Source organism: Chlamydomonas reinhardtii, chromosome 1 (genome assembly GCF_000002595.2).
Source record: "Chlamydomonas reinhardtii strain CC-503 cw92 mt+ chromosome 1, whole genome shotgun sequence".
Classification (NCBI taxonomy): Eukaryota; Viridiplantae; Chlorophyta; class Chlorophyceae; order Chlamydomonadales; family Chlamydomonadaceae; genus Chlamydomonas; species Chlamydomonas reinhardtii.
This window is the reverse complement of record NC_057004.1, coordinates 1,880,784-1,903,085: the sequence shown is the minus strand read 5'-3', so window position 1 is coordinate 1,903,085 and position 22,302 is coordinate 1,880,784. Positions and strand designations below refer to the sequence as shown.

At 64.7% G+C, this 22,302-nt stretch overlaps 3 protein-coding genes across 3 annotated transcripts in view; all 3 read left to right on the top strand.

Moving 5' to 3' along the window:
- Positions 1-661: 661 nt before the first annotated feature.
- CHLRE_01g010300v5 (uncharacterized protein) lies at positions 662-4,021 on the top strand. Its single transcript, XM_043058286.1, has 6 exons — positions 662-902; positions 1,000-1,114; positions 1,387-1,557; positions 1,833-1,972; positions 2,445-2,587; positions 2,864-4,021. The coding sequence occupies exons 1-6, from the start codon at positions 857-859 to the stop codon at positions 2,900-2,902; spliced, it is 654 nt and encodes a 217-aa protein (XP_042928200.1). The 5' UTR covers positions 662-856; the 3' UTR covers positions 2,903-4,021.
- Positions 4,022-5,377: 1,356 nt separating this feature from the next.
- On the top strand, positions 5,378-6,955 carry CHLRE_01g010296v5 (uncharacterized protein). Its single transcript, XM_043058285.1, has one exon. The coding sequence runs from the start codon at positions 5,465-5,467 to the stop codon at positions 5,702-5,704; it is 240 nt and encodes a 79-aa protein (XP_042928199.1). The 5' UTR covers positions 5,378-5,464; the 3' UTR covers positions 5,705-6,955.
- Positions 6,956-7,291: 336 nt separating this feature from the next.
- CHLRE_01g010250v5 (uncharacterized protein) overlaps positions 7,292-22,302 on the top strand; it is an 18,624-nt gene continuing 3,613 nt past the window's right edge. Inside the window, exons 1-24 of the mRNA XM_043058284.1 lie at positions 7,292-7,513; positions 7,833-7,911; positions 8,297-8,413; positions 10,229-10,322; positions 10,503-10,564; positions 10,818-10,874; positions 11,777-11,935; positions 12,108-12,254; positions 12,486-12,602; positions 12,857-12,931; positions 13,066-13,146; positions 13,424-13,609; positions 13,995-14,096; positions 14,668-14,865; positions 15,135-15,254; positions 15,882-15,992; positions 16,329-16,472; positions 16,781-16,864; positions 17,269-17,385; positions 17,786-17,914; positions 18,232-18,288; positions 18,618-21,126; positions 21,301-21,860; positions 22,070-22,254. Of these exons, the coding sequence (XP_042928198.1) occupies positions 7,398-7,513; positions 7,833-7,911; positions 8,297-8,413; positions 10,229-10,322; positions 10,503-10,564; positions 10,818-10,874; positions 11,777-11,935; positions 12,108-12,254; positions 12,486-12,602; positions 12,857-12,931; positions 13,066-13,146; positions 13,424-13,609; positions 13,995-14,096; positions 14,668-14,865; positions 15,135-15,254; positions 15,882-15,992; positions 16,329-16,472; positions 16,781-16,864; positions 17,269-17,385; positions 17,786-17,914; positions 18,232-18,288; positions 18,618-21,126; positions 21,301-21,860; positions 22,070-22,254 (5,606 nt within the window). The 5' untranslated portion in view covers positions 7,292-7,397. The remainder of the gene's footprint in view (positions 7,514-7,832; positions 7,912-8,296; positions 8,414-10,228; positions 10,323-10,502; positions 10,565-10,817; positions 10,875-11,776; positions 11,936-12,107; positions 12,255-12,485; positions 12,603-12,856; positions 12,932-13,065; positions 13,147-13,423; positions 13,610-13,994; positions 14,097-14,667; positions 14,866-15,134; positions 15,255-15,881; positions 15,993-16,328; positions 16,473-16,780; positions 16,865-17,268; positions 17,386-17,785; positions 17,915-18,231; positions 18,289-18,617; positions 21,127-21,300; positions 21,861-22,069; positions 22,255-22,302) is intronic.

Sequence of the window (22,302 nt, the reverse complement as noted above, 5' to 3'; positions counted from 1 at the left end):
CCTTCGCCTGCGCCGCCGTCGCCTGCGCCTCCATCGCCCCGACCTCCGTCGCCGCGCCCGCCTTCGCCCCAGCCCCCGTCGCCTGCGCCGCCGTCCCCTCGGCCGCCTGCTCCGCCTTCGCCTGCGCCGCCGTCGCCTGCGCCTCCATCGCCCCGGCCTCCGTCGCCGCGCCCGCCTTCGCCCCAGCCCCCGTCGCCTGCGCCTCCGTCGCCCAACCCTCGGAGCCCTCCGTCGCCTGCTCCGCCCTCGCCGCGGCCTCCGTCACCGCAGCCGCCGTCGCCTGCGCCTCCGTCGCCCAACCCTCGGAGCCCTCCGTCGCCTGCTCCGCCCTCGCCGCGGCCTCCGTCACCGCAGCCTCCGTCGCCTGCGCCTCCGTCGCCCAACCCTCGGAGCCCTCCGTCGCCTGCTCCGCCCTCGCCGCGGCCTCCGTCACCGCAGCCGCCGTCGCCTGCGCCTCCGTCGCCCAACCCTCGGAGCCCTCCGTCGCCTGCTCCGCCCTCGCCGCGGCCTCCGTCACCGCAGCCGCCGTCGCCTGCGCCTCCGTCGCCCAACCCTCGGAGCCCTCCGTCGCCTGCTCCGCCCTCGCCGCGGCCTCCGTCACCGCAGCCGCCGTCGCCTGCGCCTCCGTCGCCCAACCCTCGGAGCCCTCCGTCGCCTGCTCCGCCCTCGCCGCGCCCCCCATCACCCCGCCCGCCGTCGCCTGCTCCGCCCTCGCCGCGGCCTCCGGCACCGGAGCCTGAGTGCAAGGACGATACCACCTGGGCGCAGCCTGGTAGGTCGGTAGCCTTTTGGAAGAAGGTGTATACGTTTACAATCAAGCATCTACCCCACAACACAAACTGCAACTCATGCTTTCATGGCTGCGGTCTTCCTCTACCCTTCCGACGTGCCGCTGACCACGTGTGTGTGTGTGTGTGTGTCCGTGCGTGCGTTGCGCGCGCGTGTGTGTGTGTGTGTGTGTGTGTGTGTGTGTGTGCGCCGTACCCATGCCGGCTGCAGGGAGTCCCACCGTGGTCACGCAGGGCACCACCGCGACCCTGTACGACAACGGCGTGCCGTCGAGCTCCCTGTACCTCACCTGGTACCCCATCACGCTGGCGTCAAATTCAAACAAGTGGGTTGGCCCTGGTGCGCTTGCTGCGGCTAGTGCTCATGCTGTTGTTGCTATCAGCAGTGGCTACAGCGGTGTGCGTCGTGTTGTGTGGTTGCGGCGGCGGTCGCGCTACCAACCCAAGGATTGTGCCAACCATCACCGATGCATGAGCATACGCTTCTCTTCTGCCTCCGTCAATCCTACTGTGCCTTGGTATACAGACGAGCATTGCACATGACACCGTGCTTCCTCCGCATTCACGAACCCCAACAACACCTGCCACGCGCCCGCAGGTGGGGCGGCTACTACACGCTGCCTGCGCCGCCGCCCGGCTCCACCTACAGCACCCTGACGCCACCGCCTCCCAGCCTGGCGGCCGCCGCCAGCGGTCTCTTCATGTGCGCCGGCTGCGCCATGAACGATGCAAGCAAGGGCTACTTCTTCGGCGGCGTGACGCTCAGCGTGTGAGTATGCATGTAGGGAGAGGATGAGGTGGGGTGGCGGGGCGAGGTAAGCATGGCGGCGGTGAAATGGCGCGCGGCGGCAGCTGCGGTGTGATGCCTGCCTGCCTGACATGCTGGCATGGGGCCCTGGTAGAATCTGGCTTGAAGGGGCGGAGATGGAGCGCGGAGCGTGTGTTGCACCGCCGCGCGCAAATGCCCTTTCTATGTCCATTCGCATAGTAGGCAGCCCAATGCCCCAATGCCCCTGCCATTCTTCCACCATGTTTGCTTCGCAGCACCAACACCGGCGGCGTGCTGACCGCCAGCTGCGCTGTGGCGCTGCCGCCTGCGGGCAGCCCCACCTCCCAGGGCACTGTGCTGAGCTCCAGCGTGCAGGAGGTGCATCTGTACGCCTCCTTTGACATCATCGACACAGGTGTGTGTGTGTGTGTGTGTGTGTGTGTGTGTGTGTGCGTGTGTCTGTGTGTGTACGTGTGTGGGTAGGGGGGTTGTAAGTACCATCCCAAGCTATGCAAACCCAATGCAATAAAGCTAAACTAGCGGAGCACAGACAGAGGCGTTAGTTGCAAGTGATAATACTTATGGGAGGGGCCCGAGGGAGGGTGGGGGGTGGGGGGGCTGGGCTGACGGTGTGTTTATGTGTTGGTGGCTGCGCGTTGCAGGCCGCTGTGCCTTTCCAACCGTCTGGGCTTAGGCAACCCCTCCGCCTGGTCACATGCGCATGCACGCATTTGACCGGTGCCCGGTGCCCACGCGCACTCCCGCGTGGCGCCCCTCCTCTCCATCCCTCACCCGCCCCGTCCCTGTACGATTCCATCCCACCCGCCATCTCGCTGCCACCCCCAATCCCCCGACCCAACCCCTAACCCAACCCAACGCCAACGTAGGCGCTCCCGGCCAGTGGCCCAAGCCGGATAGCGTGTCTCCTCCGGTGGGCTCGGTGGGCTCAGGTGGCTCCTTCACGGCCTCGGAGACGGTGGGCGGCAGCGGCGCAGCAGGAGACGTGGTGTACCTGGCCTGCCACCTGTCGGTGCGTGTTCCGTGTGTGGGTGTGGGTGTGGGTGGCCACTGGGTAGGCGCGTGCTCGTGCAGGCAGGCAGCCTTGTTTGCACCCGTTGTTTCGGCCGGTCCCAAGTGGACGGACTCGCTCCGAGTCAGGGGAGGGAGGAAAGGAGGGAGGGAGACAGGCGCTCGCGTGTTTCTGTGTTGAGGCGCGATTGATGAACTGACACACGCACGTGCGTGTTTCGGGCGCACAGCTTACCCATGCCCCATCTGCCTTGCCCTGCCCCACCCCCTCACGCAGACCACCACCTGCTTCGCGCCGTCGTCGTACGGCTACTGAGCAGATCCTTACACCAGCATCCAGAGACGAGCTCTGGACGCCGCCCCTCTTCCTTCAACCTTGTCTAATGCATTGAGGACCGTGATGAACGAACAACAAAAGCAAGCCCACCATGCTTTCAACTTGTTTCACTTCACGTGGGTCGCCGCACGCACACGTGCTGCTGCCTAGTGATGCCATGCCGCCCCGAACTTCCCGCCGCTTATTTGTGTGCGCGTTTGGTGAGCACGCTAGCTGCCATGTTTCTTTGCTTGCATAGTTTCACAATTTGGAGACATCCACAAACAGCACCGACAGATCGTCTACCAGTGGAGAAGCACTGCTGCACAACAGGATGCGTGGGCCCCAGTACTCGGCATGCCGTTACATACGTATCCCCTTGGTTATCCCTTTCTTTTACAGCATTTGTAGCCCTACCGACGGCTGTGAGCCAGGCCGACCCGCAACTGTAGTCCATGATTAATGCTAGTAGTGTGCAAAGGAAAAGGCCCGAAGAGTGACCCGGCTATATGATAATCAAGGTTCGCATGTATGTTGAGTATGTGTGCATGCGCGAGAGTAGGGACGGCGCTATGTATGATGCACGAGGCGCAAGCAGATGGCGTTAAGCCCCCCCATTGCTGCCAGTCCTGAGGTTCAAGGCACTTGGCGCCGCACCCCGTATGACTTCATATGGTCCAGCAGAACCCCCACGCGACATATTCATTGTGTGTGCCAGGTGTTATGCTATGCCCATGTGCCAATGCATGAGTGTCCCGACGCAAGGTGGTAGCGTTATATCTGCACATGCGCTGGCCTGCTGCTGCGTGTGTGCGCGTGTGTATATGTGTGAGTGCTGTGAAGTGCATTTTACCTGGTGAGCAAGGCAGTAGTCCCGAACGGGGCTACAGCAGGACACGGGTGCGTGGGGTTGAAAAGCGCACCGCGCCAGGCCCTGTACGTGTGCAGGTTTCTGTGCTAGGCGCCAGTGCCTATACACCGTTTCTTTATTTCTTCTTTTGCTTAGCATGTCAGGCACACTAGTAACACTGACTATTCTTTTGTTGTGAATGGGTTCGCCAACAGCAGCCCCAGAGCGCAATGCATGTGATGGTCCGTCTGGTGTAATGTGCGCTCCTTATCGCAGCGTGCAGCCGCGCACCATGGGGTGAGTAGAAGCAGGGCACCAGCCAAGGGGTGTGAAGCGGAAACAGATAGAGTACCGGTTACAGCATCGCGTGAACCGTCACGTGTACCAAGCCTGCAGTCGAGAAGGGTGAGGGCCGGGGGCAGAGGAACTCCGCCGTAGCGATGGATGGAATCATGAAATGCGCATCCCCACCTCACCCCACCACGCCCCACCTAACCTCACCCTGCTGTTCCCATCCTTCCCGTCGATTTAGCTCCTGCGTGCTAGCCGTGTTCACAAGGCACGCGATGCCAGTGCCCCTGCCCATCGGACTGACAGGTAGGACTCCTCCCCGTTCCTTTAAGCATTTCTGCATCTCGTTACCTGTCGTTACGGTATTGTTGGTAGCTCTGTGGCTGGACCAGCTGACGAGCGCCACCGCTGGCACCGGCCGCGTTGGCCGGGTTGAACATGCCGCGCCCGCGCTCGACGCTGGCGGCGCCGCCCGCCAAGCGGCCCGCCGCCACCGTCTCGGCGTTGGCCGGGTCGAATGAAGATGCCGCGCCCGCGCTCGATGCAGGCGGTAGGGGAAGGGCACTGGCCACTGGGGCAGGTTGGCGTGGGCCCGTGGCTTCTCCTGGTGCGATGGGAAATGGCAAGGGAAGCAAGCAAGTGCCTGATATAGTCGAGTCCCGCGAAACAAATTGCACCCAGCCCAGGCATCGACGCTGATGAGAAGTCGTGGGCCCATGGCTTCTCTTGGTGTGAAGATGCAACCCGTGTGTGCAGTCATGACTGTAGTGCCCGGCTACATATCTCCCCACGTCACCGTCCCACTGCTACGACGTGCGTGTATGGGGGGGGGGTTGAGTTCGGGGATTCTGAAGTTACTGAGTTTACAGAGGCGGGGTGATAAGAGTTCTGGGCTGCCAATGGACACTGCTGCTGTCAATTGCCGCAGTCGCACAGCTTGATACATCAATCCAGGCGGAGCAACCCCACACGCTAAAAAACTAGGCAGTATTGAGCCCCTGGATGCCGTGGGCGAGGAAACGACTCGGGCCCCTCTCGCCAGCGACGGCGGCCTACCGTACGTGGCCAACCCCTGGAACGCCCTGGACGATGCAAGCCCTGCACCGGCCGACCTCCCCTGCTCTCCCTGCCAACGAACCCCACGGCCCCACCAGTTCTGCGCCTCGGCCATTGCAGCCCCACCTGGCCCGCCCAGGAGCGCCGCGGAAATGGTGGCTGCGGTGCGAACTGCGAAGAGCGGTCTGGCCTTGGGTCTGGCGGCCTTTGAATCCAAATATTCGCCGATCCAGCCCTTGAATTCGACTAAACACTGTGTGCCACTGTCTGATGCGATTACGGACACCGCTTTTTACAACGTGACTTTGTGATAAGACATCTTGCTAGGACTGCGGGCTGTCGGCCAATTACCAATTCGCGATAAAATGGAGAACACCCCGTCCCTTAAGTTTCCAAAGTTGACAGCTGCTGCAACAATTCTGCCTGGGATAATTGGCCCTGCACCAAAGGCGGGCACTCAAGGAGCGCAGGCGCAGCCTGCCCAGCACAGCGATTTTCGGGCAGTCTGCGCCGACGACTCAAAGCCAATACTGAGCGACCTTGGTTCGAGTGGCTACTGCACTCGCGTAGTGTTATTGCCGCCGGGCACGCGCTGGGGACTCTGAAGGACGTGGAGGCCATGACGGTGGACCTCCGATTTTCGTCTGCAAGGCGTCTGCAATAGACGCGGGCTAGAGCTACGGGCTATAATGCAGCTGCTACGACGGCCTGCACATCCGGCAAGACTGCTTGATGAGGCGCAAGGGCCGCCTGGCGCTCGGGCTACAAGGCGCCGTGCGGTGGCTGCCGGGGCTGCAACTGGGAGTAAAAGGAGGAGAGGCCCCGGTGAAGCCCTCGCTTAAGTTTCAGCAAGTCTTCGGCAAGTCGAGAAGGTTGCAAAGATGTGCCACAGTGCGCGGCGTGTGCGTGTTTTGCTTTCTTGTGAGCTTTGGGCTGTTGTGCCCGCACGAACCGGGGGACTTGCCGGCTCAGAACGATCGGCTTGTGTAAATGGACAACGTGGTGATTCTTAAGTGTTTTCACGATAGCGCGCTGAAAGATTGCGCCTTCGTGCGCGTGTCTCTGGGCAGCGCCGTGTGAACTTGTTCTAGGTAGGCCCAAGTGCACTGCTCGGTGACCACGGTAACATGCAAGCCCAGGTCAGGGCTGTGTAGGAAAGCGCCTGTGTACGGCAGGGATTAGAAACAGCGTCATCCCGCAGCACTTGGAGGCAGGCAAGAGGTCCCAAGGCGGTAGCCTGTGCAGGGCTGGGTGTTGGGCTGTGTTGGAAGGCCGGCACCGTGGGTATGGCTGGGGGTGGAACATAGTGAGAGCACCGCGCAGGCACCCATGAGCAGAAGGGCAGTAGTAAGGGTAGTAGATGGCAATTGAATGGACTTTTGCAGGCAGCCCAGTACATGCATGCATACTGTGCGCCGCTTCGGATTGTTCAAGTGACCTGGCCATGGAAGTGGTTTTAGCTGAGCGTGGCGGAAGCCTGCACAGTCACACGTTGCCAGGGGCTCTGGGGGGCCTCATGGTGGTGTGCGCCATGTGGTGTTCGAGGGCGTGGCTGGCATGCGCTAGGAGACAGGGGAGGAGGCAGTGGCAGCCTGCAGCTTGAGGCGGTCTGCGCCTGCGGCCGACAGGAGCTTGTGGGGGTATGTCTGGTTCCCAGGGCTGTGGTTGCCACGGGGGTTGACTTCATGGGTGTGGGAGCTTTAAGACGGCATTGGATTTGCAAACGCGTGCCAGCGTGGATCGGGGGTGTGCGGGTGGCAGGCAACGTGCGGTGATCCGGGAAAGGACCTGCACGGTGTCGAAACACACGCAGCTGAGCCGCGAATCTGCGCGCTGTCCTGTAAACGACTTCTTTTCCATGGCGACGGGGTGAGGTCCATGGCGACGGGGTGAGGTTGGCAACGGGTGATGAATGCAATGTAGGGGACTGGTGGGGACCAGTGCAGCGGTTCGTGAGGCACTTCAGGTTGCCCCCCGCCACTCCCACCTGCACACTACTGTATGGCGGTTCTGTTGGCCAGCAGCTTTCCAGCTTTCTGATCGTAGGGCGGCTCTTGTAGTGCTCCGGGCGTCGACCAAGGCGTCGACTGGGTCAAGTGGTTTGCATGGCGACATGGGGTCTGCAGCCCGACTTGGGAGTTGGGGGCTGCCCAGTACCTACTTAGTCGTTTACATTATAAGCCTTATCTTTAGTACTAGTCAACTGTGGACACTAACAAACACGGTTGGACACCGGACATGGAACTGTCAACAAATGTTTGAAATTCGTGTGCAAGCTTACGGTTGGCTTTAGCTTAGATGAGGTTTGCGTATGCTACTGGGTCCCTAGGGGCTACTGCGCGCCCTCGAGGAGTAGTGGCGACAGTGCGTCGACACCCGCAAACTTGCCATGGCGCAAAGTTTGGCGCGTACAGGTAAGAGCTTGCATGTCGAGGTTTTGAATTACGGAATGCCACATCTACGTGGTGTTGGGCTTAGACAGCAAGCCTGCCAAAAGCGCGAGCTTGGCTGTCTGAGAGGGCGCCCTCCTGTTCGTTTCTCTTTTTCCATCAAGTTGCACGTCATTCTGAGCGCGTTATCAATTGTGGGGTATTGTCTGGAACCTGCGCAATGTCAGCCGAGTCAAGCGGCATACAATCAAGAGTTCTCGTCCTAATTTAGGACGTCACTGTAGGCTTCCTTTAGGTTGCTGAATCACTTTGGCTCGTGGTAAGTAGATGTATGCTTCTGCAGGAATCCGCGTGTCGCCCTGTGGTTGCTTCGCGCGACACGCGACGATGTGTCTTCGGAGGAGGAGGAGCGCTCGCTCCTGGTGGGCCATGCGGGTATAGGATCGCAGCGTCATGGGTATTCACACCGGGAGCTGGCCCAGTTGACTGGGGTAGACCTGGACGACAATCCGAAGCGTGCCGGTCAGCGCATAGGCCCCCCGTCGGCTTCACGTTGGGGTTTTTCTACAGTCGCGCATGCCTCCAAGCTTCGCCTATTACCTTCTGGGCCATCATCTCAGCCAGTAACATGTGCTCCTCCTTGCACAGCCCTCCTTGCACGGACGCGGACGCAACCTGCGACCCCACCGTGTCCGCACCCTGCCTCTGGCCACCACCGCACCTGCCGTCAGCCCCGCCCCTCCCGGAACCCCCCTCGCCGCAGCCATTCTTTTTTTCAAACTCATGGTCAAACGCTCCTCGCCGCAGGCCGCGCTGCAGCTGGAGGCCCAGCTCGAGGCCGAGCTGCGAGACCTGGAGGCGGAGTTGGTGCGGGCGCAGCAGGACGCCAGCACGCAGGTGGAGGGCGCCAGGGAGCAGCTCAAGGTGAGGGGTGGGGTTGTAGATACCAGCCCATACTAAACCAAACCCAATGCAATAGAGCGAGGAGGAGAGCGTGGGCGATGCTTGACAACGGAGTGGCACGCGACAATGGTCCCCATTCCCGAAAAGCACCGAGTTCCCAGGTTCCCAGCAAAACATCCCGCAAACCGGTAGAAAGAAGGCGATGAGCTCTTCGGTCTTGCGCGTGTGGGCGGTGCTGACGGTAGCCGCCTTCGAAATTGCCACCCAGGCTCAAACACACGCACGCACGTTCTATCTAGCAATGCAGACTAGGCACACGTTGAATACCCACCTAGAAGACATCAAGGGAGCCCGGGCGCCGAGGAGGAGACCAGCGCCAGGGCGGGACGTTCGCATGTGCAAAAAGGGAAAAGGCAAACGGTGTGAGCGGAAAGGCGCGCGAGCGAAAAAGGCAACCGTATTCTATGTGCATGAGCCTGGGTGGCAAGAGAGAGGGGAAAAACAGGCAGCGGGCAATTAAATAGAGGCAAGCACGCATCGGCATGGGGCCACACGAGGGCCAGGGGGCACAGGGACAGGGGGAGGGGGGTGGTTAGGGGAGAGGCAGGGTGCGGGCCGCGGACGGCTCCCCACAGCCCTGCCAATCCGGGTGCCCTCACGCAGGAGAGGGCATCCGGAGCCTGTAGGCGCTAGGGAGAGCGGGACGGGACGGGGTAATATGGGCACAGGTACACAGAGGGAGGAGACAACAGCAACCCGAGACACACGGCAGAGCCTGGGTGGCGGAGACGGGTCGGGATGTAGGGCCTTGTAGAAGAACGTGATGCCGGGCGCGTGCCGTCGCAGACGCCACTCCAACCCCCACCCCCACCCCACCCCCACTGTCCCATCGCACACCCACCCCACCCCCACCCCCCAAACCCATGCACCCACCCACCCACCCCCGCATCGCCCATCCCCAAGCAAACCCCACCCCCCTCATCCCCACCGCATCCCCACCCACCCCAACCCTTCGTCCGCACTCACCCCACGCGTACCCGAGCAAAGTCCCAGGCGAAGCCCGAATGCCACCGGCGGGAGCCCACCCATTCCCTCCCCGACCGCGCGCGCTCAACTGCTCCCTACCGCTCCCGAGCCCGGAGTACAGCGAAACGGCCCTATGTTGATAGCCCCCGCGTGCGCTGCAGGGCCATCAACGCCGTCAATGTAAGTAGCCGGAGGCGAGGATCCCACCATCGTCCTCGGCAAATCCCGGAAAGGACCATTCCACCGAGCTCGGAGCTCAGCGAAATGACCTGGCGTGGATAGCTCCCGCATGCGCGTAGAGCGATCAACGCCGTCAATGGAAATCACCCGAGCGAGAATCCCATCGTCCCTTGGCAAATCCCGAAAAGGCCTCCGGCGCTCGCCCACCCGAACCCAGACGTATGCCGTGAGTCCCAAGCCCGGCGCCCTAATTCCCGGCTCCATTGCTGGGGCTCTGACGACCTAACTTGGCTCTCCTAGTGAGAGTGACATCGACCGAGGGGTCGGGGGTCTCCTTTCGGGGGGGGTTGTAGATACCAGCCCATACTAAACCAAACCCAATGCAATAGAGCGAGGAGGAGAGCGTGGGCGATGTGGGGTATAGCCTTCGCCATGCCCAGTCCGTCGAGCGCCGATGCGTAAGGGATTGCGGTACAGTGGGGGCGGCGGCACAGGCACAGGCACAGGCTCATGGGTTCGAGGCTGCTGCGCGCGCATGCGATGGACTCCTGGCTTCGACCCACTCACCCTCACCAGTACGGCCAAAGTCACGACTGGTCTGCAATGCCTGTATTTATTTTTCCTTTGCAGGAATCCCAACGCAAGGCCGAGCTGCTGGAGGCGATGGTCAGCGCGCTGCGGGAGCGGCTGAAGCGCGAGGAGGAGCGGAACAACCAGCTGACAGGTGCGTGCGGCACACATGCACCGCAACGACCGGCCGACCAACTGCTTGGGGCTCTACTGCTCATGCTGCAAGCGGTACCACGACTACCTTGGTTTTCGTCTGTCATCCACCCCAGTCGTGCATGCCTAGAGCCTGAACGTGTGTTTGCCGGTGTTGCCCTTGACGTGTGCGTGAGTGCAGGGGAAGTGGAGGCTGGTCGGGCGGAACTGGCGAAGTCCGAGGAGGAGCGTAAGGCCCTGCAGGTAAGGCCCTGCAGGTGAACGTGTGTGTGTGTATGTACATGCAAGGGACCGCATGCATGGTGTGTGGGGGCCACACAGCTGCTTGCGTCTGGGGCGAGGCTCCAGCTTCAATGCCGGGCACTTGGAAGGGGGCCTGCCTGCCGGCCGGCCTGCCCGTCTGCTTGCCCGTCTGCCTGAGGGCCAATCCGTCACCTGCTGTCCTCACGCCTCCCTGTCCTGTCATGTCCTGTTCTGTCACGACACAACACGACAGAGCCGCATCGCTGGCCTGAAGACGGAGCTGGTGGACACACAGGGCAAACTGTCACTGGTGGGTCCGGCGTGTGTGTGTGTGTGTGTGTGTGTGTGTGTGTGTGTGTGTGTGTGTGTGTGTGTGTGTGTGTGTGTGTGTGTTAAAAAACGAAACGAAAGCCCGCCCAGACGACGCCGGAGTTACTTACGGATACCTACCAATTTACCGAGCGTCGCGTGGTTGTCGTCACCCAGGTAGTCATACTTACCCGCGATAAGCCTGTAACCCCACGGGCGACCATTCGGCCTGACCCCGCGATGCACCTGTATGCGTCCATGCTCCGCACCCTGGGCGCGCTAAACAACGTTTACCCAGCACGCCTAATTCCCGTATTCCCGCCCGCTGGTCGTAGTCGAGCTCACCTATAAGCATGGGAATGGAAAGGCATTGGGCGGCAGCACAGAAGTGGCACGGACATGTGAAATGGCAGCGGTGGAAGAGGGCGGCGTGCAGCAAGCAAGCTATCTAATGTCCTAACACGCATCCCAAAGCCCACCCACTAACTATGCCCGTGAAAGGGAAGGAGTCTGGGGCCGCGCGGCTGCAAATAGCGCCCGACTGCATGGGGCGCATGGCGGGCGGCGGTTGTAGAGACGCTGGGTCGGGCTGACTCGGCTGGCAGGAAAGGGCGTGTGCCCGTGTGTGTGTGTGTGTGTGTGTGTGTGTGTGTGTGTGTGTGTGTGTGTGTGTGTGTGTGTGTGTGTGTGTGTGTTTGTGTGTTAAGAAACCAACAAAACGAAGTGTGTGTGTTTATGTGCGTTTGTGTCTGTGTGTTTGTGGGTACTGGTGATGCACAAAAGGCGTGAAGCCCGATGAGGCGGTGAGGCGGTGTGGTGTTGGTGCAGCCACGCGGCCTCGAAGTTCCCACACACCGTCCGGCGTGTTTCTTCCCTTGTGCTCTCTAACATCCTCACACACAGGCGCTGCGCCGCTCCGCGGACCTGGAGGCGCGGGTGGCTCGGCTGGCCAAACAGAACGCGGCGCTGGCGCTGCGGGTGGGCGAGCTGGAGGAAGAGATGCGGGAGAGGGCGGCCGCGGCGGGCCGGGCGGCGGAGGCGGCGCGCGACCGCATTCGGGAGGTGGGTGGTATGTGAGGAGTAACGAGACCCAATTGAAATCGCGGTGGGGTCGGGTGCGGTGGGAAGAGGCCTAGAAAGTAATGTATGCATGTGCCCCGCTCCGGCCCATGTTTCTGAGTGAGAGCTCACCGCCCTCCACAACCTCCACGCCCTCCACCCCTCCACCCCGCAGCTGGAGGCGGCAGCTGACGAGGACGCGCTCCAGCTGGCGCGGCTGCAGGGCTGCCTGGCGGAGCGCGAGAGCCAGCTGGCGGCGCTGCGCGAGAGCGAGGCGGAGCTGCAGGAGGTGCTGGAGCAGAGCAAGGCGGCGGCGGAGCAGGTGCGTGGCGGGGTGCGGGGCGGGGTGTGGGTAAGCTGCCAGTAATCCAGAGAAACCTGGACCCAGGACCCTTGCTTGGGGGATTGCTTACTGGGAATTGCTTACTGGGCACTGCTTACTGGGAATGGCGGAAGCAACCGGACCCCTCATCCACTCTCACACCGCTTCTCTGCGGCCTGCTGCGCCGCTTGCCGCCCTCCCATTCATGGCTACCCCCCTCCCCCCCTCCAGATGGACGCCATGCTTCAGGCCCGTGACGCCGAGGTGGCCCGGCTGCGGGGGGCGCTCAAGGCAGCGGCGGAGGCGGGCGAGCAGGACGCGGCGGAGACGGCGCGGCTCAAGCAGCAGGTGGGCGGCTGGCGGGGGGTGGCAGCGGACTGGGAGGGCTGGGGAGCGGAGGGTGGAGGGCGGAGAGGAGGCCGGAGAGCGCCTGAGGCGGCCAGGCGTCGCCTGACCGCTGGCGCCAGAGCGGGTGGGTTGGTGGGGGAGGTATGGGGGCAATGGTAGGGGGCGTAGGGGCACGCCTGCAATCCCGCCTGACAAGCCCACCTGCGCCAATCCTCCTCCTACTCCTCCCTGCTCCTCCTCCCCGCCCCGCCCAGCTGTCGCTGCTGCAGTCGGACCGAGACGTGGACGTGGCGCGGCTCAACGCCCAGCTCCAGGAGAGCGCCAAGCAGGTGCGTGCGTGTTGCTTTGGGAGGTTTTGCCGATGAAAAGAGCCGACGGAGGGGTAGAGAGGGGTGCTGAGGGGCGGCTGCTCGTGTCCGGCTTTGGCGTGGGGCCTGCCGCTGAACGGTCCGCACGTCCACAGGCGGCGTCATTTGCGGAGGCTGCCCGTCAGCGCGCCGAGTCGCAGGCGCTGGAGGTGTCGGCGCTCAAGGAGCAGCTCGAGGTGGGGCGGGCCACACCGTGTGTGTGTGTGTGTGTGTGTGTGTGTGCGTGTGTGTGTGTGTATGTGTGTGTGTGTGCGTGTGTGTGTATGTGTGCGTGTATGTTTCTTGTTGTTGGGGAATGTTTCAACCATTCACAATTAGAAACAAGAGGCACGAGAATGCAAAGATGCGAAGATGGGGCGGGGAGTGTAGCCAAAACCAGTTCCAAGCCACCCTTCTCCAACAAACACACATACACACACGTATACACACATACACACACGTATGCATACACAGGACGCGCGCATCCGGGCGGAGCAGGCCTCTGCCCGGCGCGTGGCGGAGGTGTCTGAGCTGCGCTCCAGTCTGGAGGTGTCGCTGGGGGAGGCGCGCGGCGAGGCGCTGGCGGCGCGGGAGGCGCTGGCGGCGGTGAAGCAGCAGCTGGACGGACTGCTCAGCGAGGAGTGGGTGCAGGCGCTCGAGGTGGGTGGGGTTACATGCATGATTATTTTAGAAGTGAAGGCGTAGCTGGGGCTGGGCGAGGCGGCGTCGGGTTCCGGGTTGGTCGGGCGACACGAGGGAGGTGCTTAGGGGAGCGAGGCTCGCACACGGTGCGCGGTACGCACATCACGAGGTCAAGCCGGTGCAGCGGGTGCCGTGTGCTGCACCGCCTCCCTTCTATTGGCTCCCGCCCACTGTCCCAATTGGCCGCCCCGAGTACTGCTGGCAGCGCAACGCCCGCGGCGCCCTCAGCACTGCACCCCCCCGCCGCCCCCCACCTCCAGGGCCTCCTGCCCCCCCTGGAGTTATTTAACATGCATGGAACCCCCCCCCCCTGGTGCCCTCCACTCCCTCGCCGCGGCTGCAGGACGACCTGCGCCGCTCCGTCATGGGCGGCAGCGGCGCCGGCGGCAGCAGGCCGCCGCAGCGGCAGGCGCCGCCCTCGCCGGCCCAGGTGCAGACCCAACAGGTGCGTGGCTAACACCGCCCGTCGGCCTTGGCTAGATGCTATGTACCTTTCCTTCCCTCTCTCTCATTAATTCTGCTGTGTATATACCGTTATGCTGTTATGCTCTCGGGGACCACATTGCCCCCACACGTTCCCCCACGCGTGCAACAGCCCCTACACGCTTCCCCCCTTACACACACACGCTTGCTGCACGCCGCCCTCTTCCACCGCTGCCATTTCACATGTCCGTGACACTTCTGTGCTGCCGCCCAATGCCTTTCCATTCCCATGCTTATAGGTGAGCTCGACTACGACCAGCGGGCGGGAATACGGGAATTAGGCGTGCTGGGTAAACGTTGTTTAGCGCGCCCAGGGTGCGGAGCATGGACGCATACAGGTGCATCGCGGGGTCAGGCCGAATGGTCGCCCGTGGGGTTACAGGCTTATCGCGGGTAAGTATGACTACCTGGGTGACGGCAACCACGCGACGCTCGGTAAATTGGTAGGTATCCGTAAGTAACTCCGGCGTCGTCTGGGCGGGCTTTCGTTTCGTTTTTTTTTAACACACACACACACACACACACACACACAGGCGCTGCACAGCCTGGAGGCTCGCGAGCAGGTGCTCCGGCAGCAGCTGGAGTCGCTGCAGCGCGAGCTGGCGGAGCTGCAGTCGGCGGCGGTGGCGCGGCTGGGGCCTGCGCTGGTGGCGCGGGCGCAGGAGCTGGAGGGCGCCGCCGCCAAGTGCCGCCAGGTGCTGGCGGCGCGGCAGGCCGCGCGCGACGACACGGTGCGGCTGCATGTCCGTCAGTGCATCTTAGCGCCAGCCGGTGTGGGTGTGTGGGTGTGTGGATGTGTGGGAGTGGGGAATGCAGTGGGGGTGCAGAGATGCAATGCAGCGGCGTTGATAGTGGCATCGTCCACCAATGACGTGCTCCTGCTCAGCCGCCCCACGCCACCCCACCCCACGCCACCCCACTCCACCCCCTGCTCCTCTCCACTCCATTCCATGCTCCACACCAATCACACCCGCCTTTGCCCTCGCCTCCCCACACACAGGGTGCGCTGCGCGCCTCCCAGCAGCTGGACCAGTTCAGCTCGGAGCTGGGCTCGCTGTACCGACTGGTAATGGCAGCAGACGCCCGCAGCCGGGAGCGAGCCGTGCGGGCAGAGGTGCAGGTGCGCGGGCGGCGGGGGTTCCATGCATGTTAAATAAGACGAGAGGGCGTAGCCAGGAGCAATGGTACAGATGTCACGTAATTGTTACCGATGTCCGTGAAGTCCAGCGGCCAGCACCAGCGGCAGCCGCGCGTGGTCGATGCGCGGGGGGGGGGGGCAAGCGGGCGCGTGTGGGGCGGCGTGGCGCGACACGTGTTGCCTGTGCGGTTGCGAGCGCGAGGCCGTGGGGGTGTGGGGGCAAGGGCTGCGACGCGGGTTGGTAGACGCCACTGCTGGGCTCCATTCAATGAGCGCAGCCGGAAGTGTTTTGTACCCGCCAATCTCCTGCACCTGCCAATCTCGTACCCATGCGCCACCTTCACCATGGAACCCCCCGCCTGCACCGCACCCCACGCACCTCACCCACGCATCCCGCGCACGCCCCTCATCCACGCGCCCCCCCCCCGTGTTCCCACTGGGCGCCTGCACTGCCTACTTATAATATGATCACTCCTTTCTCCACATGAACCGCTACTCCCGTCCGTATGATGATGAGTCTTTATCGTTGGGCCCGGGCACATAACCTCCAACGGGCACCCCCCACAGGACTGTTTCCTTACGGGATTGGTTCAACGTTAACCCCCACAGGACCGCGAGTCGGAGCTGCGTGGTCTGCTGGAGCAGCGGGCCAACCTGCTGGAGGCGGCGGCGCAGGCGGCGCAGCGGGACAGCGAGCAGGAACGCACCGCCAGCGGCCAGGTGGGTCGTGTGGGTGTGTTCGGGATCACTGGGGTTTGGGGGGTTTGGGCGGGCGCGCGCATGTGAAAAAAGAGATAGAGAGTGTGTTTGAATGTGGAAGGAAAGAGAAGGCGGGCAGGCTGAGTACCTGCCATGTGTATTTTGGATACCGTAAGCGCCCAAAAGAACGGAAGGAAGCGCGGGAGGGAGGAATGTGCGGGTCTTCGGCGTGTGTGCGTGCAAATTGAAGGGCGCAAGGGAAGAGACGGAGGACGATGTGTAAGCGATGTTCGTTGCGCCCTGTCTTGCGCCCACACGTCCTGCAATTCCGCCATCCGCTCACACACACGCACGCAGGCCGCCGCCGCCTCCGCCGCGGGCGGCCCCGGCGCCAGCCAGGCAGCGCTGCGCAGGGCGGTGCAGGTGCGGGTGCGGCAGCTGCTGCGGGAGCGGGAGCAGGAGCTGCAGCAGGCGGCGGCGGCGCGCGAGGCACAGCTGCAGGTGCGGCGGCGGGGACGTTGTAAATACCGGCCCAAACTAAACCAAACCAAGCTGAACTAGCGGAGCACAGGGTGGGGCTTGCTTGCTGTGGCTGGGGGTAAACGCTGGGAAGGGAGGAGTAATGGCTTGGCGGGTGCAGTGCAGCTGTGCTGCAGTGAGCTGAGCGCGGAAGGTGCCGGCGGTAATCAGCCGATGCTGTTGTGGTCTAAAGGCAGATTGGCCTGTTGCTCAGTCCTTCAGCTGTGACCTTCAAAGCGTCGTGTCTAAACCGCGTTAAGCGGCGCCGCTGCCCCCCCCCCCCCCCGCAGGCCCAGCTGAACGCGCGGCTGGCGGAGAGCAAGGAGTCGCAGCAGCGGGAGCTGCGGGCGGTGCAGGAGGCCGTGTCCCACCAGGTGGGTGCCGCCGTGTGCGTGTGTGTGTGTATGTGTGTGTGTGTGGGGGGGGGGGAGGTTTACAATTCATGATTACTGGGGGGGGGTGTTGTCTCCTCGGGCCCAAGACAGAGACGCGAAGACGGGGGCGGGGCGGCAGCAGGTTATCGAAAGGCTGATTGGTGGTCACTGGGAATGGGAACGCGCGTTTGCCGTTTCAGGCCATTGCACCCTTGCGCCCTTGCGCCCTCGCACAGTCGCACTCTCGCACTTGGCGTGGCGTCCTCCCGTTCCAAGTGCACCGACTGCGCCCATGCTCACCGGCGCGTGCCCATGCTCTGACCCCCCCCTCTTCACTTCTTAATCATCATGAATGTAACCCCCCCCCACACACACACACACACATACACACCTGCCGCGCACAGGTCCGCGTGATGGAGAGCTCCTGGCGGGGCCAGATGGACGCGTTCGCGCGCTCGCTGCAGGAGGCAGCGGCGGAGAAGGAGCGCGCGGCGCAGCAGGCTAGCAGCGCCGCGGCGCAGGTGTGTGCGTGTGTGTGTGCGTGTGTGTCGGTGTGTGCGTGCGTGCAATGGGTGCACCAGCCCGGCATCAGTCGTGCACGTCACGCACTGTACGGCGCCGTTGGGCAGGAGCGCTGGAGGGGTGTGTCGGGGAACGACCTGTGGCCCTCCGGCGTGGCGCAAAACACGACACGACCTGGCATCAAGCGCTCCGGTTGCTGCGTGCTGTGGGGCGCCAGGCGCGACGCACTTCCGCACGTGTCAAGGTGGCCTGGCTGCTGTTGGCCCACCTCCTGCCCACCATTCCATCTGGCATGGACGGCTACCCCTCCCCCACCCTGCATCCCCTGCTGCCCACTCTGCTACCCCTCCCCAATGTTTCAACCTTGCAACCCCCCCACCCCGTGCCCCCACCCCGCAGGTCCGGCAGCAGCTGTCGGAGCTGGACTCGCTGCGGTCGGAGCTGTCGGCGGCGCAGTCGGCGGTGGCGGCGCTGCGGCGCGCGGCCGAGAGCTCCAGGCAGGCGGCGGCGCAGCAGAGCGCGGGCGCGGTGAGGGCGGGAGGGAGGGAGGGAGGGAGGGAGCGGGCGCGTCGGCTCTCTGTTTGTACTGCTGCATCGGGCTTGGTTGCTTAGAGCGTCTGACTGGATGTTGAGGTGGCAGCTGTCCCGCGCGTGCTGGGTGCTGCGTGCCGGCAGAAGCAGGTCCCATGGCCATGTACCAGTATTTTGGTAGGGCTTGCGTCTCCTGACGGGGGATGCGGCCCATGCTGCTGTGCCGTGACGCGAGGGACTGCTTGCCTTATGTGCGTGGCGTCGCAAGTTGGCCTCCGGCTCCTCGCTCCCGCGCCCGCTGTGCCCCCCTGCAGGCGCGCGAGGTGCAGCAGCTGAGCTCTCAGGTGATGCAGCTGCAGAACACGTTGCAGGTGAGGGATTGTGTGCACGTGTGTACGTGTGTGTGTATGTGTGTGTGTGTATGTGCAATGCAAAAAAGGCGTCGTGTGCGCACCTCAGTGAAGCAGTGGTGCATGGGCAATAGGGGCCCGCGTTCGCGACTCCAAATCAGCGGAGACGCAATGAGAAATGCGGGCGACGAAAGGGGACAAGACAAAGGCCCCACACGCACTGGCGGCCAGGCACCGCGACGTGACGCTCACTAGAGCATAACAGCATTTTGGCAGCATGATGCAGAACCCAGGCGCTGTCTTGACGTGACACGCCACCGGGCATCCCCTCCCCCCCCACACACACACAGAAGCGCGAGCGCATGTACGCGGCCGCCACAGCCGCCGCCTCGGCCGCCGCCAACCGAGCCGCGCTCATAGCGCCCGTCGTCCTGCCAGGGCAGAGGCAGCCGCCGCAGCCGCAGCCGCCGCAGCAGCAGGCCCCGGGGTCCAGGCCCCAGGCGGCTCAGCCCGTGGAGAACAACATTGTCGTCAGCGCGAGGCCGCCGACCGGCAGTAGCAGCAGCAGTAGTAGCAGCAGTAGCAGCGGCGGTGGCAGTAGCAGCAGCACCGTTCGGACGCCCTCCCCGCGGGGCCCTGACGCCGGCCGCGCGCTGCGGATGCCTCCAGCGCAGCCGCCGCTGCAGCACATCCCGCTGCGGCCGGGCTACAAGCCTGATGCGCAGCAACAGCAAAAGTCGCAGTCGCAGGCGGTGAATGGCACACCGCGCAACCCCATGATGCAGGCACCCGCTGAGTTCATCACCACGGCGAAGGAGAGCGGCAGCAGCAACACCAGCACCAGCAGCAGTGCCAGCAGCGCAGCAACGGCCTCTGCTGGCGCGCCGCCTGCGCCGCCTGCGGAGCCGCTGACGCCTGTGCGCCAGGGCTGGCCCACGCACTTTGGTGGCAGCAAGGTGACCCTTGAACGGGAGTGGGGCGGCCCGCCCTCATCGGAGCCGTCCTCGTCTTCGCCTCGGCAACCGCAGCCTCCCAGCAGCAGCAGCGGCGAGCCAGGCGGGCCGAGCCCGTGGGATGCCCCGGCGAGGCCGTACTCCTGGCCGCTGCCGCCCGCACCTTCGCAGCAGCAGCCGCAGGCCGGCCCTGGCGTCAGCGGCAAGGCTCCCTCGCTGCGGCCCGGGCCGCCGCCGCCCATCCGGCTGCCGCCGGGGCCGCCGCCACCTGCTCAGCTGCCGCCGCCTCGAACCTCACCGGAGCCGGCGCCGATTGCAGCCGGCACCAGCTCAAGCTCCGGTGCCAGCGCATCGGGCGCCGCGGCTAGTAGCGGCGTCTTCGTCAGCAACGGCTTCATCAGCAGCGGCGCCGCCGCCAGCGCCAGTACAAGCGCCGCCAACATCAGTGGCGCTGGCGCCAACGCCGCCAGCACCGGCGGCGCCGCGGGCGGCAGCGACGGCCCGGTGCAGCTGTCGGTGTGGGCGCGCATCCTGAGCGCCCGCGAGGATGCAACATCGTCTCGGGACAGCGACGGCGACGGCGACGGCGAGGCGGATGCGCGGGCCGGCGGGGGCGAGCAGCGCGGCTTGGGGGCTGGGTCGGGGGCGGCGGCCGACGAGGCAGCGGCCGGCATGATGGGCGTGTGGGGCCGTCTGGTGGCGCGGTCCGCTGTGCCGCCGCTGCCGCCGCCTACGCAGCCCGTGCAAGAGCTCCCCAAGCGCATCCCGCAGCCGGCTGCACAGCCGCAACCGCCGGCATGGCAGCAAGCGCCCCACCCTTCCAATGAACCCGTGGAGCCTAGGGATGAGGACGCTGCTGTGATAAAGGAGTACGGGGTGGAGCTGCAGCCGCCGACGGCCGCAGCGGCGGTCCCGGCGGCGGCCGCGCCTCGTGACCGCGGCAAGCGCAGCTCTGTGGAGGCGGACGACATGGAGGAACCAAAGGATCCGGCTGCGGAGGAGGAGGAGGAGGACGGCGAGCAGCGCACCTACGACTGGCGCACAGCGCTGCGGGCGGCGCAGCTGGAGCGGGAGCGGCGGGCGGGGTTCTCCACCGACTCCTCGCCCGAGCAGCAGGAGGAGGAGGAGGAGGAAGTTGAAGCTGCTGCTTTGGGTGCAGAGGCGGAGGAGGCGCGGGTGGAGGAGGTGCAGGAGGAGGCTGAGGCGGCGGCGGAGGAGGCGAGGCGCAGGGCCGCGGCGGCAGTGCAGGCCAGGGTGGCGACGACAGCTCCGGAGCCGGAGTCGGAGCTGCGCCCTGTTGGGGAGCCGGCGCAGCCGCCTCCCACCTCTTCAGTGCCCGCGGCACCTGCCTCCGTCATGGTTCCGCCCTCGCCCTGGTCGCTGCCCCCGCCATCGCCGCGGCCGAGCCCCACGGCCGGCCCTGCGCCCACCGCCACCACCGCCTCCACGCCCGGCCCTGCCAGCACCACCTCACCGCCGGCCGCGCCCGCGAAGCCGGCAATGACTTCGCAGTCGCCGTGGCGGCAGCGGAAATGGCAGCCGCCCGCTCCTGCGCCGCCGTCCACATCCTCGCCGCCTCCGGATCCGCCACGGGCAGGCACCGCCGCCGCCACCTCAGCATCAGCTGCGGAAAAGCCGAAGCCCGCGCCCGTGCCACCCAAGGCCGCGGCCGCGGCGGCGACCCAGCCGCCACCCATTGTCAAGTCGGTTTTGAAGCCGCAGCAGCAGGCGGCTCCGCCAAAGCAGGACAAGGGGAAGGTGCCAACACAGCAGCAGCAGCAGCAACAGCAGCAACAGCCGTCTGGGCCGTCCGCGGCTGCGGCGGCCATGGCGGCAGCGGCCGGCGCTGCTGCGGCTGCTAAGCGTGCCGCCGCGGCGGACCCGGCGCCTCGCGAGAAGCCCCGCAGTAGGTTTGCTTATGTGGACACCACTTGCACTCGTGTGTGTATGTGTTCGTGGGATTTTGCGTGCCCGTGTGTGTGAATGTGACACGCCGCGCATGCAGCCGCCTTTCAAAGACATGGTATAGTCTACAGCACACCTAGCTTACCATCCAGCAATGTCGCCCAATCAAACGCAGGCTTCGACGTGTCTCCCATCTCCGAGTGGGGCCGGCCTAAGACCATGCCTTCCTCCGACGACGACGACGCCACCGCGCCCTCAACCTCAGCCTCCACCGCCGCCGCCTCCAGTGCCACCACCGCTGCCGCGCCTGACGCAGCTGCTTCTGCTGCCGGCAAGGCGGTGGGCGGCAGCAGCACCGGCGGCAACGGCAAGGCGGCAGCTGGCGGCGGGCGCCGCGGCGCCGGTGCACAGCTCGGCAGCGCCAGCGGCGGCGCCGGCAGCGCGTTCGTGTCAGAAACTGACCTGGGTGCCGAGATTGCTGCCATCACGCAATCCATTGTACAGCGCGCAAGCGCCGGCAGCAGCAGCAGCAACAGCAGCAGCAGCAGCGCCAGTGGCGGCGGCAGGGTTGGCAGCGGCGGCAGTAGCAACAGCAAGGCCGCGCGCGACGCCGGGGCGGCAGGTGTGACGGCGGCGGGAGGCGCGGGCGAGGCGGCGGCTGAGCCCATGCCGTCGCTGGCGGGGCGCACGATGCGACTGGCAGCTGCGGGCTACGTCATTCCTCGGCTTGGCAAGGTGCGGAGCAGATGGACCTACCCATGGAGTCGGCCCAGGAGTAATTGGGAGATTTCCGACGGGCTGCTCCTGTTGGCGTCGACCTATTGAGTCAACCTCTTACGTACACCCTCACACCGCCCTCTCCTTACGTCCAGTCCCATGTCAACCCCCATGTGAACCGCATGCCAAGCCCCATGTCAACCCACCATGCCACCGCAACCCCCCAGGGCGACAAGGGCACCGAGGACGCCTGGTTTGTGCTGACGCCCGCCAGCGGCACAGTCACCAACGGCGCCGCGCCGCCCGGCGGCGCCTCGCCGGGGGCGCTGCCGTCCAAGAGCGTGTCGGCCTTGGGCGTGGCGGACGGCGTGGGCGGCTGGTCGGAGGCTAATGTGGACAGTGGCGCGTACAGGTGGGAGGTGGGGTGGGGTGGGGGCGCGTACAGGTGGGGGCGCGGGCG